Source organism: Bubalus bubalis, chromosome 7, assembly GCF_019923935.1.
Source record: "Bubalus bubalis isolate 160015118507 breed Murrah chromosome 7, NDDB_SH_1, whole genome shotgun sequence".
Taxonomy (NCBI): domain Eukaryota; kingdom Metazoa; phylum Chordata; class Mammalia; order Artiodactyla; family Bovidae; genus Bubalus; species Bubalus bubalis.
The window spans coordinates 48,799,135-48,815,517 of NC_059163.1; the positions used below are offsets into that span (position 1 = coordinate 48,799,135).

At 45.1% G+C, this 16,383-nt stretch overlaps 1 protein-coding gene across 1 annotated transcript in view; it reads left to right on the plus strand.

Moving 5' to 3' along the window:
- SCFD2 (sec1 family domain containing 2) overlaps positions 1-16,383 on the plus strand; it is a 394,561-nt gene that overhangs the window by 355,813 nt on the left and 22,365 nt on the right. The window contains exon 7 of the mRNA XM_006047767.4: positions 8,442-8,576. Coding sequence (XP_006047829.4) covers positions 8,442-8,576 — 135 coding nt within the window. The remainder of the gene's footprint in view (positions 1-8,441; positions 8,577-16,383) is intronic.

Consider the following 16,383-nt stretch of genomic DNA (forward strand, 5'->3'; position numbering starts at 1 on the left):
TTCTTATGGCTGAGTAATACTCTGTGTGTGTGTGTATGTGTGTGTGTGTACACCACATAGCCTTATTCTTTCTTATGGCTGAGTAATACTCTGTGTGTGTGTACACCACAGCTTCTTTATCCATTCCTCTGTCAATGGACATCTAGGTTGTTTCCACGTCCTGGCTATTGTAAATAGTGCTGCAGTGAACACTGGGGTGCATGTATCTTTAAATTAACCACACTTATATCATTTAATGAGTTTTTGGTTACCAGTGAAAATAGAAAAAAGAAAAAAGCTGAAAGCAGTTTAAACAAGAAAGGTAATGTATTGGATTCTATGATTTAAAAGACCAGAGAAGGAACAGCTTCAAGTGGTAAGGAGCCATTGCTGGGGTGATGCTAACAGAAATAACAGAGAGGAGCAGGTTCCTGCTTGCTTTCCCTGCCTTCCAGTGTCCTTCCTGGGCTCCTGTGGGCAGAGTCGAATGGATCTAGATGGCAAAGCATAAATATGGTTTGCAGGACAGCCTCCCAGAACTGAGCATGGAAGAGAGGATTGGGCTTGAGAGAAAACAGCTTAATAACCATCACATCTAATTATGAAAAATGATATTTCAAAATTGCCATCATGGGGCTTTGCTCCCCACCCCCAGAGTTGGACCATAAAAAAAGCTGAGCACTGAAGAATTGATGCTTTTGAACTGTGGTGTTGGAGAAGACTCTTGAGAGTCCCTTGGACTGCAAGGAGATCCAACCAGTCTACCCTAAAGGAGACCAGTCCTGAGTGTTCATTGGAAGGACTGATGTTGAAGCTGAAACTCCAATACTTTGGCCACCTGATGCGAAGAGCTGACTCATTGGAAAAGACCCTGATGCTGGGACAGATTGAAGGCAGGAGGAGAAGGGGATGACAGAGGATGAGATGGTTGGATGGCATCACTGACTCAGTGGGCATGAGTTTGAGTAAACTCTGGGAGTTGGCAATGGACAGGGAAGCCTGGCGTGCTGCAGTCCATGGGGTTGCAGAGTCGGACACAACTGAGCGACTGAACTGAACTGAACTGGGGCTTCCCTGGTGGCTCAGCAGTAGAGAATCAACCTGCGGTGGAGAAACATGGGTAGAGATCCCTGGGCTGGGAAGATCCCACTTGCTGCAGAGCAGCTAAAGCCCATGTGCCGTAACTATTGAGCCTGCTCTCTAGAGATTGGAAGCCACAACTACTGAAGTCCACGTGCCCTAAAGCCCATGCTGTGCAACAAGGGAAACCACTGCAGTGAGAAGCCCAAGCATCACATCTAGGGAGTAACCCCACCTCACTGCAACTAGAAAAGCCCATGCAACAATGAAGGCCCAACACAGCCAAAATTAAAAATAAAATATTTTTTAAAATTGCTATCAAATGAGAAGACAGTCGTGAGAATGTCATGTGAATGTCATAGGAGAGAGTTCAGTCAAGAGAAAAAATAAGTATTACAGAGGTATGAGAGGCAGTTCATTAAGAAAAGCACTTTGATTATTTCTCTGGATTATGTGATGTGTCTGTTATCTGTGACTTTTCCATACTTAATTTGTGGCTGCTTTTCTCAATCTAAATAAATGTTACCTACATATCTTAAAAAATAATAAAACATGTTTACAGCCCTGCCAAGTAACATTCCATGATCACAAAGTCCCAAGAATGAAGGTGTTAAGGGAATAGGACTTCCAAATCTTTGCTCATCCTCAAGGGGAGGCTGACTCAAAGGGCCTTTCTCCCTAGAGCTGCGTTCCCCAGGGCTGAGCTGAAAGTAGAGCAAGGGAGAAAGGGGATGTCTAACCCTCCACGCTTCCTTCTTTCCCTGTCTCCAGTCTACACAGGGGCTTCTGGGGCCCTGAGCACAGTCCTGTCACCCTGGTACCCTGTGCCTTGCACAGAGGAGGCCCCGACATAATGTTTTTGCTGGACAACAGAACCGCCTTTTTCCTATGCCTGAGCTTTTCCTGGGGTCACTACTCATCCTACTTACTGAAGGTGCATCCTATGGCGAGCAACAGCCTTCTTTTGGTTTTCGTAGGTTGAGGGGTATACTCCCTCCTCTCTTAAATGTGACAGCCTATGTGTATCTCTCTGGTTCTGCCCAATGTTAGTCTGTATAACTATATGTAGACTAATAAAAGAAATAACTGTAAGCTCCGGGAAAGAAGCAGTGGGCTTTTTATTTACCTTCCCTTTGTGCTTTGTAACAGAATTTTATTAAGTTGCAAGTAGTATCAGACATGACTGAGTGACTTCCCTTTCACTTTTCACTTTCATGCATTGGAGAAGGAAATGGAAACCCACTCCAGTGTTCTTGCCTGGAGAATCCCAGGGACGCGGGAGCCTGGTGGGCTGCCGTCTATGGGGTCGCACAGAGTTGGACATGACTGAAGTGACTTAGCAGCAGCAGAGATCTGAAACATAATGGCTTAAACATGCAAGGTTTTGTCTTGTCACATATGTAGGTTCTGATTCAGTCCATCTATGTTGTAGTACTGCCACGAGTCTCCACTGACCCAGATTTCTTCCAGCCCTCTGCTCTAGCATCTCCAAGAAATGGTTCGGTTTTCCACAGTGGCTGCTGGGGCTGCCACCATCACTTTCATATTCCAGGCAGCAGAAAAGAGAAAGGGGAGGAAAGCTTCTAGAAGTCCCACTCCCCTTCTCCTTGCATATCATTCTCCAAAACTTCCAGACTCAGCAGCAAGAAAGGCTGCAGAATGGAGTCTTTCAGCCAATTGATCATGTGCCTGGCCAAAAACTGGTTCTATTTCTAAGGAAGAAGTTGATGAATATTTGATAAGTTAGCAGAGTATTGGCCAAAGGACTTCTCCATGGAGAGCAGTTTAGAGAGATTAAAGTTTAAGAGATTAAATATCCAGAAAGGCTGAGATGGTAAAAAATTTCTCAAGACAGTTTACTCGGGGAGGAGGGTTTGGAAAATTCAGAGGCCATTCTGTGAACTTTTTTTTTTTAACATTGAAAATACATATTGGATTGTTTTAATTCCAGAAATATACCTGTTAATTTCTGAAGTTTTGGAAAAAGAAGAAAATAGAGTCCCCTATTCACAGAACCTAGCATTAGCCCTCGTTTACATTTTCGTGTGCTTTATTCCAACCTCTTCCAGACATAAATAACATTAATTTTTAACAAGTGAAGAAAAAAAGACCGTTCTTGATCTGTGGGAGTATGTGTGGGTATAGATGTGTATGTGTGGTGGTGTTTTAACTGTGCTTTTTAAAAAAGGAATACAGTGAAAAGACTTCCTCCCACCTTTGCCTCTTGTCCGGTCCCCCACGTCGTGATCATTGCTCGTGGTGGTTCTGTATATATCACACCTGAGTTTATTTTTTGCATGTTTCAGCAAGTGCAAACTTTCATAGTCCCTTTGGCACATTTTACACAAATGCCTATTATTCATACTGTTCCTCCTCTTGCTTTCTCCACTCACAGTTTATTCTCACCTTGCTTTTTCCTATCAGCACAGAGTTCCCCTCTTCACTTCCACGGCATTCCTTCATGTGGATGGATTCCATTTATTAAACAGCTCCCTATTGATGGGCACATGAGTTTCTAATCTTTTGCTGTAACAAATAGACTTTTATGGATCTCATTTGCATACAGTAGCATATTTGTAGGATGAAGTTTTAGATGTGGGATTGCTAGGTCAGATGCATTCATAACTTTGATAGGTATCTCCAGATTACTCTCTGTGCTGATTATAACAATTTACACTCCCACCAGCAGTATATGAGCATGTCTGTTTCCCTATGACCTCGTCAAAAGAGTGTATTTTCAAACCTCTGCATTTTTGCCTGTATGATAAATTTTAAAAATCTAACTTGGTGTTACAGCGTTATGATGAGGAGGTTGACTCATAGTTTTGTTTGTTTTTAAAGTTCTGTGTCTCTGTGCAGTGCTCTCCCTTTCATGAGCATCTGCATATGAGATCTCTGGGCATGCCATGGTCTGTTTGATTAATAAACAGAGGAGAGCTGCAGCTTCAATTCGACAATTGCTATTTCTCCCTGCATCTTATCCCTGTTAAATGCACTAGTTGCCTTCTAGCTAAGTGATTATTTAGGATTGTGATGATTTATGTCTTGATTTCTTTCTAAGATATTTCAAGTAAGAAAGTTGGAATAAGGGGAAACTCAGAGTAAAACATGACTGTAGGGAAAGCAGGACAAGGCCAGAGATGAAGTCAGTGCCCCAGAAGTCCTCAACACTAGCTAGAGGTCGGTCACAGATCTGGCCAGTACAAAGAGACACACAGTTCACCGCATCTCTGCAGTGCTGGCTTTCCTGAGTCTGTGATAGATACAATAGAGTGCTTTGAGGGTAGACACTCCTCTTCCTTCACCCTTCATGGTCCCACTGGGGTGCCATACAGAACTGGAGTGCAAAGGCAGCAACATGACTGGGAGTAAAGCTGTCCAGCTGATGGGAAGGGAAGGAGAGAGGAAAAGCTTGGTAGTAAAGAGACCCAAGGAAAGGAGGAAGGGAATTTGCTTAGAATACACATTGGTCAGAGGCAGCTGCCTCCAAATATTACCTAAACCTGGATAGATGTAGCACCATTTGCCAAACTGTAGGTATTGTAAATTCACATCAACTTAATTCTACTGAAATTCTTTTTTTTTTTAATTTTTTCATTTATTTAACTGTGCCAGGTCTTAGCTGTGACATGTGGAATCTTTAGTTGCAGTATGTGGGATCTAGTTCCCTGATCAGGGATTGAACCCAGGCCCCCTGCATTGGGAGTGTGGAGTCTTAGCCACTGGACCACCAGGGAAGTCCCCTACTGAAATTCTTATTGTTCACGTGGCATCCTTTCTTAGAGATTCCTTGGTCAGATTTCTTTGGGGCATCTTGGCTTCTTTTTCTGGGCAGGTTGTACTTGGAGTTGACTTCTCTAGAAAAAAGAGATTGCTTTGGGTTTGGTTAGTGACAATACATTGTAAGAAAACATTTGGGATCCTAAAGGAAGGGAGCATAATTCTAAGAATATTTAGGAAAGACCTGAGAGCATCTTCATGTCTATCTAAGTTGACAGTATTTTGCTTTTCAGCATACTTCATGCTGAAGGGAATGGCAAACCACTTCAGTATTCTTGCCTTGAGAACCCCATGAAGAGTATGAAAAGGCAAAAATATATGACACTGAAATATGAACGCCCCAGATCAGTAGGTGCCCAATATGCTACTGGAGAAGAGTGGAGAAATAGCTCCAGAAAGAATTAAGAGGCTAAATCAAAGTAAAAACAGCACCCAGTTGTGGATATGACTGGTGATGGAAGTGAAGTCCGAAGCATAAAAACCTGGAATGTGAGGTCCATGAATCAAGGTAAATTGGAAGTGGTCAAACAGGAGATGGCAAGAATGAATATCGACATTTTAGGAATCAGTAAGCTAAAATGGACCGGAATGGGCGAATTTAATTCAGATGACCATTATAACTACTATTGTGGGCAAGAATCCCTTAGCAGAAATGGAGTAGCCCTCAGTATCAACAAAAGAGTCCAAAATGCAGTACTTGGGTGCAGTCTCAAAAAACGACAAAATGATCTCTGTTCATTTCCAAGGCAAACCATTCAATATCACAGTAATCCAAGTCTATGCCCAAACCACTAATGCCAAAGAAGCTGAAGTTGAACAGTTCTCTGAAGACCTACAAGACCTTCTAGAACTAACATCAAAAAAAGGTGTCCTTTTCATCATAGAGAACTGGAATGCAAAAATAGGAAGTCAAGGGATACCTGGAGGAACAGGCAAGTTTGACCTTGGAGTACAAAATGAAACAGGGCAAAGGCTAACAGAGTTTTGCCAAGAGAATGCACCAGTCGTAACAAACGTCCTCTCCCAACAACACAAGAGATGACTCTACACATGGACTTCACCAGATCATCAACACCAAAATCAGACTGATTATATTCTTTGCAGTCGAAGATGGAGAAGTTCTATACAGTCAGCAAAAACAAGACCAGGAGATGACTGTGGCTCAGATCATGAACTTCTTATTGCCAAATTCAGACTTAAATTGAATAAAGTAGGGAAAACCTCTAGACCATTCAGGTATGACCTAAATCTAATCCCATTTGATTATACAGTGGAAGTGACAGATAGATTCAAAGGATTATATCTGATAGACAGAGTACCTGAAGAACTATGGACAGAGGTTCCTAACACTGTACAGGAGACAAGGATCAAGACCATCCACAAGAAAAAGAAGTGCAAAAAGGCAAAATGGTTGTCTGAGGAGGGCTTACAGATAGCTGAGAAAAGAAGAAAAGCAAAAGGAAAATGAGAAAAGGAAAGATATATCCATCTGAATGCAGAGATAAGAAAGCCTTCCTAAATGATCAATGCAAAGAAATAGAGGAAAATAATAGAATGGGAAAGACTAGAGATCTCTTCAAGAAAATTAGAGATACCAAGGGAACATTTCATGCAAAGATGGATACAATAAAGGACAGAAATGGTATGTGCCTAAAAGAAGCAGAAGATATTAGGAAGAGGTGGCAAGAATTCACAGGAGAACTATACAGAAAAGATCTTAATGACCCAGATAACCATGATGGTGGGACCACTCACCTAGAGCCAGACATCCTGGAATGTGAAATCAAGTGGGCCTTAGGAAGCATCTCTACAAACAAAGCAGGTGGAGGTGATGGAATTCCAGCTGAGCTATTTCAATTCTAAAAGATGATGCTGTGAAAGTGCTGCATTCAATATGCCAGCAAATTTGGAAAACTCAACAGTGGCCACAGGACTGGAAAAGGTCAGTTTTCATTCTAATCCCAAAGAAAGACAATGCCAAAGAATGTTCAGAATACTGAATAATTGTACTCATCTCACATGCTGGCAAAGTAATGCTCAAAATTCTCCAAGCTAGGTTTCAACATACATGAACCAAGAACCTCCAGATATTAAAGCTTGTTTTAGAAAAGGCAGAGGAACCAGAAATCAAATTGCCAACATCTGTTGGATCATAGAGAACACAAGAGAATTCCATAAAAAGTCTACTGCTGCTTCATTGACTATGCTAAAGCCTTTGGGTGGATCACAACAAACTGTGGGAAATTTTTCAAGAGATAGGAATACCAGACCACCTTACCTGTCTCCTGAGAAATCTGTATGCAGATCAAGAAGCAACAGTTAGCACTGGACATGGAACATCAGACTGGTTCCAAATTGGGAAAGGAATACGTCAAGGCTGTATATTGTCACCCTGCTTATTTAACTTCTATGCAGAGTACATCATGTGAAATGCCAGGCTGGAGGAAGCACAAGTGGGAATCAAGATTGCTGAGAGAAATATCAATAACCTCAGATATGCAGATGACACCACCCTTATGGCAGAAAATGAAGAGAAACTAAAGAGCCTCTTGATGAAAGTGAAAGAGGAGAGTGAAAAACCTGGCTTAAAACTCAACATTCAAAAAACAAAGATCATGGCAACCAGTCCCATCTCTTCATGGCAAAAAGATGGGGAAACAATAGAAACCGTGAGAGACTTTATTTTGGGGGCTCCAAAATCACGGCAGATGGTGACTGCAGCCATGACATTAAAAGACACTTTTTCCTTTGAAGAAAAGCTATGACCAACCTAGACAGCATGTTAAAAAGCAGAAACAGTACTTTGCCAGCAAATGTCCATCTAGTCAAAGCTATGGTTTTTCCAGTAAGTATGGATGTAAGAATTGGACCATAAAGAAAGCTGAGCACCAAAGAATTGATGCTTTTGAACTGGGTATTGGAGAAGACTTGAGAGTCCCTTGGACTGCAAGGAGATCAAACCAGTCAATCCTAAAGGAAATCAAACCTGAATATTCATTGGAAGGACTGATGCTGAAGCTGCAGTTCCAATACACTGGCCACCTGATGCAAAAAGCTGGCTCATTAGAAAAGACCTGGATGTTGGAACAGATTGAAGGCAGGAGGAGAAGGGGACGACAGAGATGAGATGGTTGGATGGCATCCCTGAGTTGATGGACGTGAGTTTGAGCAAGCTCCTGGGGTTGGTGATGGACAGGGGAAGGTTGGTGATGGACACGCTAGGGAAGCCTAGCATGCTGCAGTCTTTTGGGTTGCAAGGAGTCGGACATGACTGAGTGACTGAACTGAACTTATACTTGATACATTAAATTGTCACTTTAAATCTAGATTGAAAAATTAGCCATCCTATAACTATATCTCTGGTAAGAGTTGTTTGCTTGTGGAAGGGAGTATGAGAAACAAAAAATAATGCTGGTGTAATGGAATAATTCCCAAAAAATCGATGTTGCTATATTGTCTTTTCACACACACACAAAACCATAGCCATTGCTCAGGATCAAAAATAAACTTGTTTTGCTTTGTTTGGTACAGATAAAGCTATCCTCTCTCCAGACAAACCAAACAAACCCTTTTACTTACAGCACAATATTTTGTCTTTCCAGGCATCCTATAAACCACTGTTGAAGCAGGTTGTGGAGGAAATATTTAATCCCGAGAGGCCAGATCCAGTTGACATTGAACATATGTCTTCAGGCCTCACTGATCTCCTTAAAACTGGATTCAGCATGTTCATGAAGGTAAAGTCACCATGACGGGGTAATCCTAAGTGTAATGCTATCTTTGCTGGGCTTGAAAATTCTGGTACCTCCGTAACCCTGGTGAGTATCACAGAAGAGAATGTCTGGGCTTTCTGAAATCAGGTACAATCTTCATGTAACCTTTGCTTATAAGCAGCCTGACCCTCTAGCTTCCCTTGACCTAAGTATTATGATCTTTTCTGATCAATAGGTAAGGACACAGCCCTCCAGGGTAGCGCTTCTAGAAAACATCCCTCCTGGTTCACATTTTCACTTAACACAAATCCACATACAGATCTTAGTGGCAATCTTGTGCCCTTAATTCTAGAGCTTACTGTGCAGGATAACAAGTAACTCTCCTCAGTCATATAACCAGCATGATCCCAAAATCCATTTGAAAATCACTTTTATTTTGGCTTAGCAGACTCCCGGGTGACAAGTACAAGAATTTCTCTAGCTAGTATCGAGGCTAAGTCAAAACTACCAAACCGCCTTTGCAGTAGAGATGAAAGGAGGAAAAGTACACAAATGTGATCTATTTTTAACCCACTGTAAAGTTTCTAAATTTAAAAAGATCTAAATGAGATTACAGGCTGACCTCCTCGTCTATGCCAGGATTTCGGTTGTAATAACTCTTGGAAATAACAGAATGTTTTGCCAGTTTCAAAGCGTCTTTGAAATCATGAATTAATCTTCATAGACGATCTGGCCTTTCAGAGTTCAATAAATGCATATGCCAGGAAAACTGGTCCGCTCCAAAAGCCAGAGGGCGGAAGCCAGTCAGACTCTAAACCAAGCCGTGAGCAGCTGGAATGGACGCTGGGTCTCCTCCCCAGTGCTCCCAGTCATCGTCAGCTTCTGATGCAACATGTGGCTGGGGCATTTTCCCTCTATCTGTTTTTTTGGGGTTTTTTTTTAAATAATACAGCACAGATCAGCTTCTCAAAAGTGTTCAAGGGCTCCTGTGTAGATGTGAGCCAGGGTTGTCTAGCAGCTCTTGATACTGGCTGGTTTTTACAGATGCTTCCCAGCTAGATGTGCTCTCTGAATTTCTCTGCCTGAGCACTCTATTGCTTCATTCATAAGCTTGGACTTAACCTTGAAGAGAAACTGAAATAAGAAGTGTGGACTTCCCTGCCCTGGTCGGTCAGGTCTGAGGACAGCCCACCATGACCTTTTGCAGTCAGCCTGCTGCATCCATAGTCTGGCCAAGGGCCCAAGTGGAGGCTCGAACCTGCCCGCGCTCTGCTCACTGCGGGAGTTTCTGATTTGCAAAGAGGCACGGTGTCAGTGAGAGGAGGCCCTAACTTGCCCGAACATGACTTGCCAGTAATGTTCCACAAAAGAACAGTTTCCTGGCAAAAGGGTTCTGTGACAAAACATGTTCAGAAAACCCTCGGTTAAACAGAAAATTAAACCAAAAGTCTTTGCTGTCATATGTCACAGTGCCTTTAATACACTAATGGACTTAGCAACTCTCCGACGGCCGACAGAGACCATCTGTTGTAGGAGGACTGTCCACTTGCATTTTCCATCGCTGTTGTATGAACCATGAGACATCACATCTTTAAATTACCCTTTTAAACTCTGCAGTGTGTTTTCTGTAGCTCTCCTTGCAGTTGGAAGCTTCACTGTCCTAAGACGGGCTTTGCCTGGGGGGATGTTTAGAACTGTCCTGGGCCATCACTGGGCTGCCATGTTTCTCTCCATTCAAATCCCTGGAGTTAGGGCTCATGCAGAGATGCTCCTGCCCCCAGAGATGGATCCCAAACGGAGGTTTCCATTTAATGGATTTAGGAAAAAGAATCATGCATTCTCCCAGCAGCTGCCAGGACCCACTCCTCAGCCCCCAGCTGCTGGGCCTCTGCACTCACTTACCAGGGGCATCTCATTTGTCTGCAGGTGGTGGGAGAGTCTTGGTGGGCTAGGCAGAACCCTCCCCACCCCAGCACCCCAAGGGAGAATCATTTTATTTTGTTTGTACCTGGGCCTCTATGGCTGGCTCTTCTCATCATTCCAGAGAACTTGGCAAGGAAAGTTCCTGGCAGCCCATGTGTCAGGGTTTGAACAAACCTGCAGTAAATGAAAAGAGGAACACTAGGGCTTTGAGGAACCACCTTTGATTTCCCGTAGAGCTCTGTCTTTGACATGGTGGTGTGCCATCGGGAGAGGGTGTCTTCTACTTTGGTTTAAGGCTGGTGGAAAGAAGAGGATGTGGAGGGAGGAGGCAGAGGCTCTCATGGCCACAGCCATTCACCAGTCTCCCTGGTCCTGTTCTGAGCTTCTCACTACCAAAGTCAGGCAGCTAAGCTGTGGTCACCTGTACCCGGGGATCAGCCACTCTCACATTCAAACCTCACGATGACCCTTTCATTATCCCTGCTTTACCCATGGGGAAACTGAAGCCCAGAAGGGGTAGGCAGCAGACATGAACTTTCAGAAGGCTGAACAGCACACAGGAAGTGGGACGCCAGGATTCGTCCCTAGATCCATCTTATTCCAAAGTCCACGCTTTTACACACAACTTTTCTTGGCACCAGGATGCTACCAAGTATTCTCTTGAAAGTTCAGTATTCATGTGTCATAAATTCTTTTCTTCCTGATGACTCATTAGCACAGATGCTTTCCCTCTCCAGTATCTATGCAGTGCCTAAATCAGCTCCCAGCCCGGAGTGATCCTCAGAACAGGCCAGGTGAGGGCCCTCTCCCAGGGTCATCTGCTGGTACTGCTTCTCTGGGACTCAGTCCAGGGACTCATGGGCCGTACAGCCCCAGGAGGAGAAATGTGCGCAGTGGTGTTGGGTTTCCTCCACACGCTGCAGCTTCATTCTGTATCAGCGGCCAACAGCCATTGCTTTCCTGCCACTCTCTGCCCTACTCTTTGCCTCTGGGACCTGTTTCCCCCTCTTCTCACTCAGAGCCAACTGAAGCTGAGCCTGAAAGGAGCAGACAGACAGAACCTGATGAAAGAAAGGTGTCCGTGTGGCCTCCTTCTCAGCCTGGTGTGCTGCTCGTCCAAACAGGAGAGCCGTGGTGCTGGAAAGGGAGCTGAGCTGCCCGCCTGTCTCTGGACTCACATGGTTTCACAGATGACATCAGCTCAGAGTCATCAGAGGGAGGACCTGTAGCCTAGGCAGTGGGTGAGAAGCCGGGGAGACATGTGCTAGTAAGTAGACCAGTAGATGTTCCAAGACCATCGGAGAGGGGTTTCCAGGCCCCAGGGTATCGTCAGGGCTCCGTACCTTCTGCACACACCTCTGCGGCTGCACATACTCCTTGCTTTATCATTCTACATCTTTATCATTACACATTGAAGTGAAATGAAGATCGCTCAGTCATGTCTGACTCTTTGCGGACTATAAATTGAGGATGATAATAGTAGCCACTTTGTAGGGCTGTTGTGAGAATGACGTGAGTTCATACATGCAGGGTATTTACAACGGTGCCTGCCCTACAGTAAGTGCTAAATATGTATTTGCTATTTTTATTTTTACAAGTTCATGGTCCTGGTCAGAGTGTGGTTCCCAAGAGCCACCTTGAGAATCTTTGTATCCCTGTGTGGAGCCAACATGCGGGCATTTGATGCATACAGATCGACTGCTGAGTGAACACGTGAATCACATAGGAGAGAATAGACACCTCCCCGCAAAGCCACGAGCATGTCCTCTCTCACTCCTGACTTGTTCTTGCTAAGAGACGTGGAGTCTCCGTACCTGTGGGAAGCTGTGTTTGTACAACCACGCTGTGGTTTTCCAGACCCCTTTGTTCTCCCCTGTGAGTCCAACCTTGGTGTCCTCAGTCTCAGGGGACACAGACCGTCCCGCCTGGGGCAAGCTGTGGAGCCTGTGAGATTCCGTACATGTGCTGTGATGAGATGGTTCAAAGGAGGCCAGCTGGGCTAGACCCTGACCACCTGGGGAATGGAGGCAGAAGCCCAAAACAACTCGGGCCCCTAACTCCACCAGGAGCCCTACAGAAGCTCTGTCTCCACATCCCGGGAGAGGGCAAATGCTCCACCCCACAAGTGCCCCTCAGACAGCCTCTGTGCTGTAGGGAAATGAGACTTCCATCCCAGATGCTCCAAAGTGGCTCACAGCATTCAGTCTCACTGATGTACGTGTCTGCAGATGGTGAAAGTTAGGGGATACCCCCATGTGTCCAGGATTCTCTGCATCAGACAAATCCTCTGTGAGAGGGAAGTCAAGGCGGCTGGGTTCTGCCCTTAGTACAGTCAGAACCTCATGTGCTGATATCAGACTGCAACTTGTTAAAGTCACTTTCCTTCCATTGCTTTAGCACGCTTTCCTGTATAAATCAAACTCTCCAGACAAGTCTCTCATCTCCACCTGTCCCAGTTATCAATCGGTGCATCAGAAGCCATGTTGAAACACTGGCTTTAAATATCATTGGTCATTTATTTTGTTCATGAATGTGCTGTCTGGGCAGAGCTCAGCAGAGAAGAATTCGCCTCCAAGGTTATGCTGACCATCAACTGGTAGCTCAGCCCGGTCTGTGAGCTGAAGGCCTCAGTTCCTCTCCACACAGGCTTTTCCACGTGGCCTGAGCTTCCTCACAGCAAGGCAGCCGCATCCCAAGGACAAGCATCCTGAGAGAGAGCACCAGGTGGGAACCTCAGAAGCCGCAGAGCATCACTCCCACAGTGCTCTGTCAGTTGAAGCAGTCACAAACGCCTTCCTGGGTTCAAGGGGAGGGACCTGCTCTCTTCCTATTAAAAAGGGAACCAGAGCATGAGGAGCAGAAAATATCATCGAGGCCACTTTGGAAAAATACCATCCACCCTCCACCTAAGTGTAGGATTGGCTGTCCCGCCCAGCAAGAATGGTGGTTGAATTCTACAAGTTTCTCTTCAATCTAGAGGACAGAAAATTCACTCACTCATGCTTCTGATCTGGTTTCAAAATAAATGAGCCCGGAAAGGCTCTGATAGCAAAAGGCATGCTTGCTGTTTGCCTAAATCATTTTAAATAATATAATCTTTTTAAAAAATTAACAAAAAATAAAAAAAGCCTTCCTGAGGGATGAGACGCTGAGCTGTAGAACTTTGCTCTCCCAAATTCTCCCCATCAGGCCTGTCAAGGAAAGAGACAGGCCGGGGAGCAGAGCTGGGCACCCTCGAGGTCATTCTGCCTGAGGTTCTAAGCAAGTGTTTGGAGTCAACTCAGCGTACTCCTCCACCGGAGGCTAGACTTGTGGTTAGCCGCACAGAACTGTCGGCTTCAAAGGGCAGTGTCCTGGGTGGAGGGGAGTATCAAAGTCCAGAGAAACCGCTTTGGCAGAACCTGACTTTTTTTAAACAGTCAAGTACGTCTTCTCTCCCAATGCCTGTGCGTGAAGCACCTTGATCTCTGTAGAAAAAAACTTGATAGAGATCTAATAAATAAGTTGAACCATACCTTCCCACTCTCACAACAGCGTTAATTTAATTTAAAATGAGCATGTCTAATAGGCAGCACTTTGAAAATGCGTTTCTGGAATTTGTGGTTTGGATTTCAGTCTCCTGAAAATAATATATTTTATATCTGTTCCATGTGTTTGGACTCCAACTTGTTTTGACTAAAGGACATGATTTGTCAAGATGTTTTCCCTGCTGGAATTGGCATGAGCAGGGCGGGTTGTATCTGATGAAATTGCACAAGGCCCTTTCACCTCCTTTTACGAGCGTTGTTAAACTGCGTGTTGTTGTTGTTCCCTTTCTTATGGCCATGCCTAACTGGAAAAAAAATAAAAGATTTACAAAAAACACTCACAGAAGACTCAGTGCTTGCCTCTGGGCCCTCAATAGGAGTTCCTGTGAGTGTTCCATGGCCTGGGCCCACAGGGTAGAGGGGGCAGCTGCTCAGGCCCACCTGGAAACGCTGGAGCTGAGATACGTTGTTGGCAATTAACCAAGTGGCACTAACTTCGTCAAGGAAAGCCCTCATCAGGAGGACCGAGTGTCTCCAAGAACTCAAGGGCAGCCATGCAGTGAGCCTCAGGAAAGACTGGGCCCAAGAACTGGAAAGCCATCAGGAAACCAGACAGTTCTTAAAAACAGGCTGCGGCCTGCAGAAGATGCCAAGAACCATCCCCGCTCAGGGTCCACGCTCAGTGAACACGAGTCAAGTGAACGGCTGGGAGCTGTGCCACAGGCGCTGGTGCTTCTTAGGAGCTTTGACTGGGCCCCGTCTGTCTTGGGTCAAGTCTCCATTCCCAGGGGAGGGTCTCACATTGGGCCTGGGTCAGGGGCCCATTCCTGCACCATTCAGTCGAGGTCGGAGGAGGGCAGGACCACATTGTAACTACACAGCTGCCAGGAGCCCACCCCGTGGCCATGCAGATGGTGGGGACTGTTTATGTGTGAGCTGGACAGACATCTACAGATGCAACTACAATGGGGTGAAGGAGGCTGTAAGGATAAAGGGCAAAAATGACGAGCTTCGGGTGCAATTTGATGTCAGATCCCTGGACTGAGGATGGTCATCAAGTCCAGCTCCTCATCATTTACATAAGAAAAACACAACTCAGAGATGAACTGTTGGCTTAGGCCCATTATACTTAATAGCATTTCTGATGAGAGGAAAACATCTCAGCATTTGGTGTCTGTTGATTAAATCAGCACAAGTCTTGGAATTTGTTTGCAATACTATTTATAACTATTGTTTATATTTTCTCCTTCTCAATTATGCTCCATACTATGGTTTGATTTTTGTGTAACATTTGCTAAATAAGATCCATAAGTTCTAGTGAGTTAGATCTTGGAAAGAATCATTAAACACAAACTTGGTTTTGGCCGGCTACAAACTTTGCCTGCCTGTGAACAATTACCGAGAGCCTCTTGCATGCTAGTCACTCTGTGGGTAAGGAAGATGCAGACAGGCTAGCTGTCCTTCCTGTCACAGCACAGCTCACATCGGAGAGCTTACAGTTGGTTAGGGAGAAGGACAGGAACCTTGAGAGTGGGGAGGACAAGAGAGAAGTGGTGTCTGGGCGGGCTGTGAGAGTATGGGAAAGGGGGAGCTTAATCAGGGAGTCAGAGGAGTTGAATGTGTCTGACCAGTAGGAGTGAGATACAAAGTGAAGGAAGTTCTGGGCTAAGTCAAAGGGATTCCAGGCAGCTCCAAACGGCGGGAACTCAGAGCAGCCTGTGAGGAGTGGAAGAAGATAAGACAGAGAGAAGCAGAAGGCAGGTCACGAAGGGCTAGAGGCCTGACATTTGACCAGAAATGATGAGGTTTTATACCATGTTTTTTAGGAATATAGAACCAGTGTATTGGAGAAGGAAATGGCAACCCACTCCAATATTCTTGCCTGGGAAATCCCACGGACAGAGGAGCCTGGCAGGCTATAGTCTGTGGGGTCACGAGAATTGGACATGACTTAGCAACTAAATCACCAAAACAACCAGTGTGTATTTTATAAAGATCACCTGGCAGCAGTGAGCGAGCAGGGAAGGAGGCCAGACTGGCACCAGATTAGGGAGAGAAGGTAAGAAGAGTCGGGGTCAGGTAGGGGCTGAGGGAATGAAGGCAAGGATGCAGCCCTGGTGGGTCCCACTGGACTGGGCGTTGATGGGATGTGGAAGTAAATGAGGGCATTGTCCAGGGCCCCTCGTCCAGTCGGGGATGATTGGATGGCAGGTGTTTACATTCTCTCTGACTCAGAAGCAGAAATGGAGAAGAAAATAACTTGTGTTTTAGAGTTTAGGTGCCTGTGAGACAGCTTTGCAGCTCAGCAGAGCCTGGGCCTGAGGTAGCGACCTGGGGACACAGGCCCTCTGAGGCCTGGACAATGGACAGGACAGGGCCAC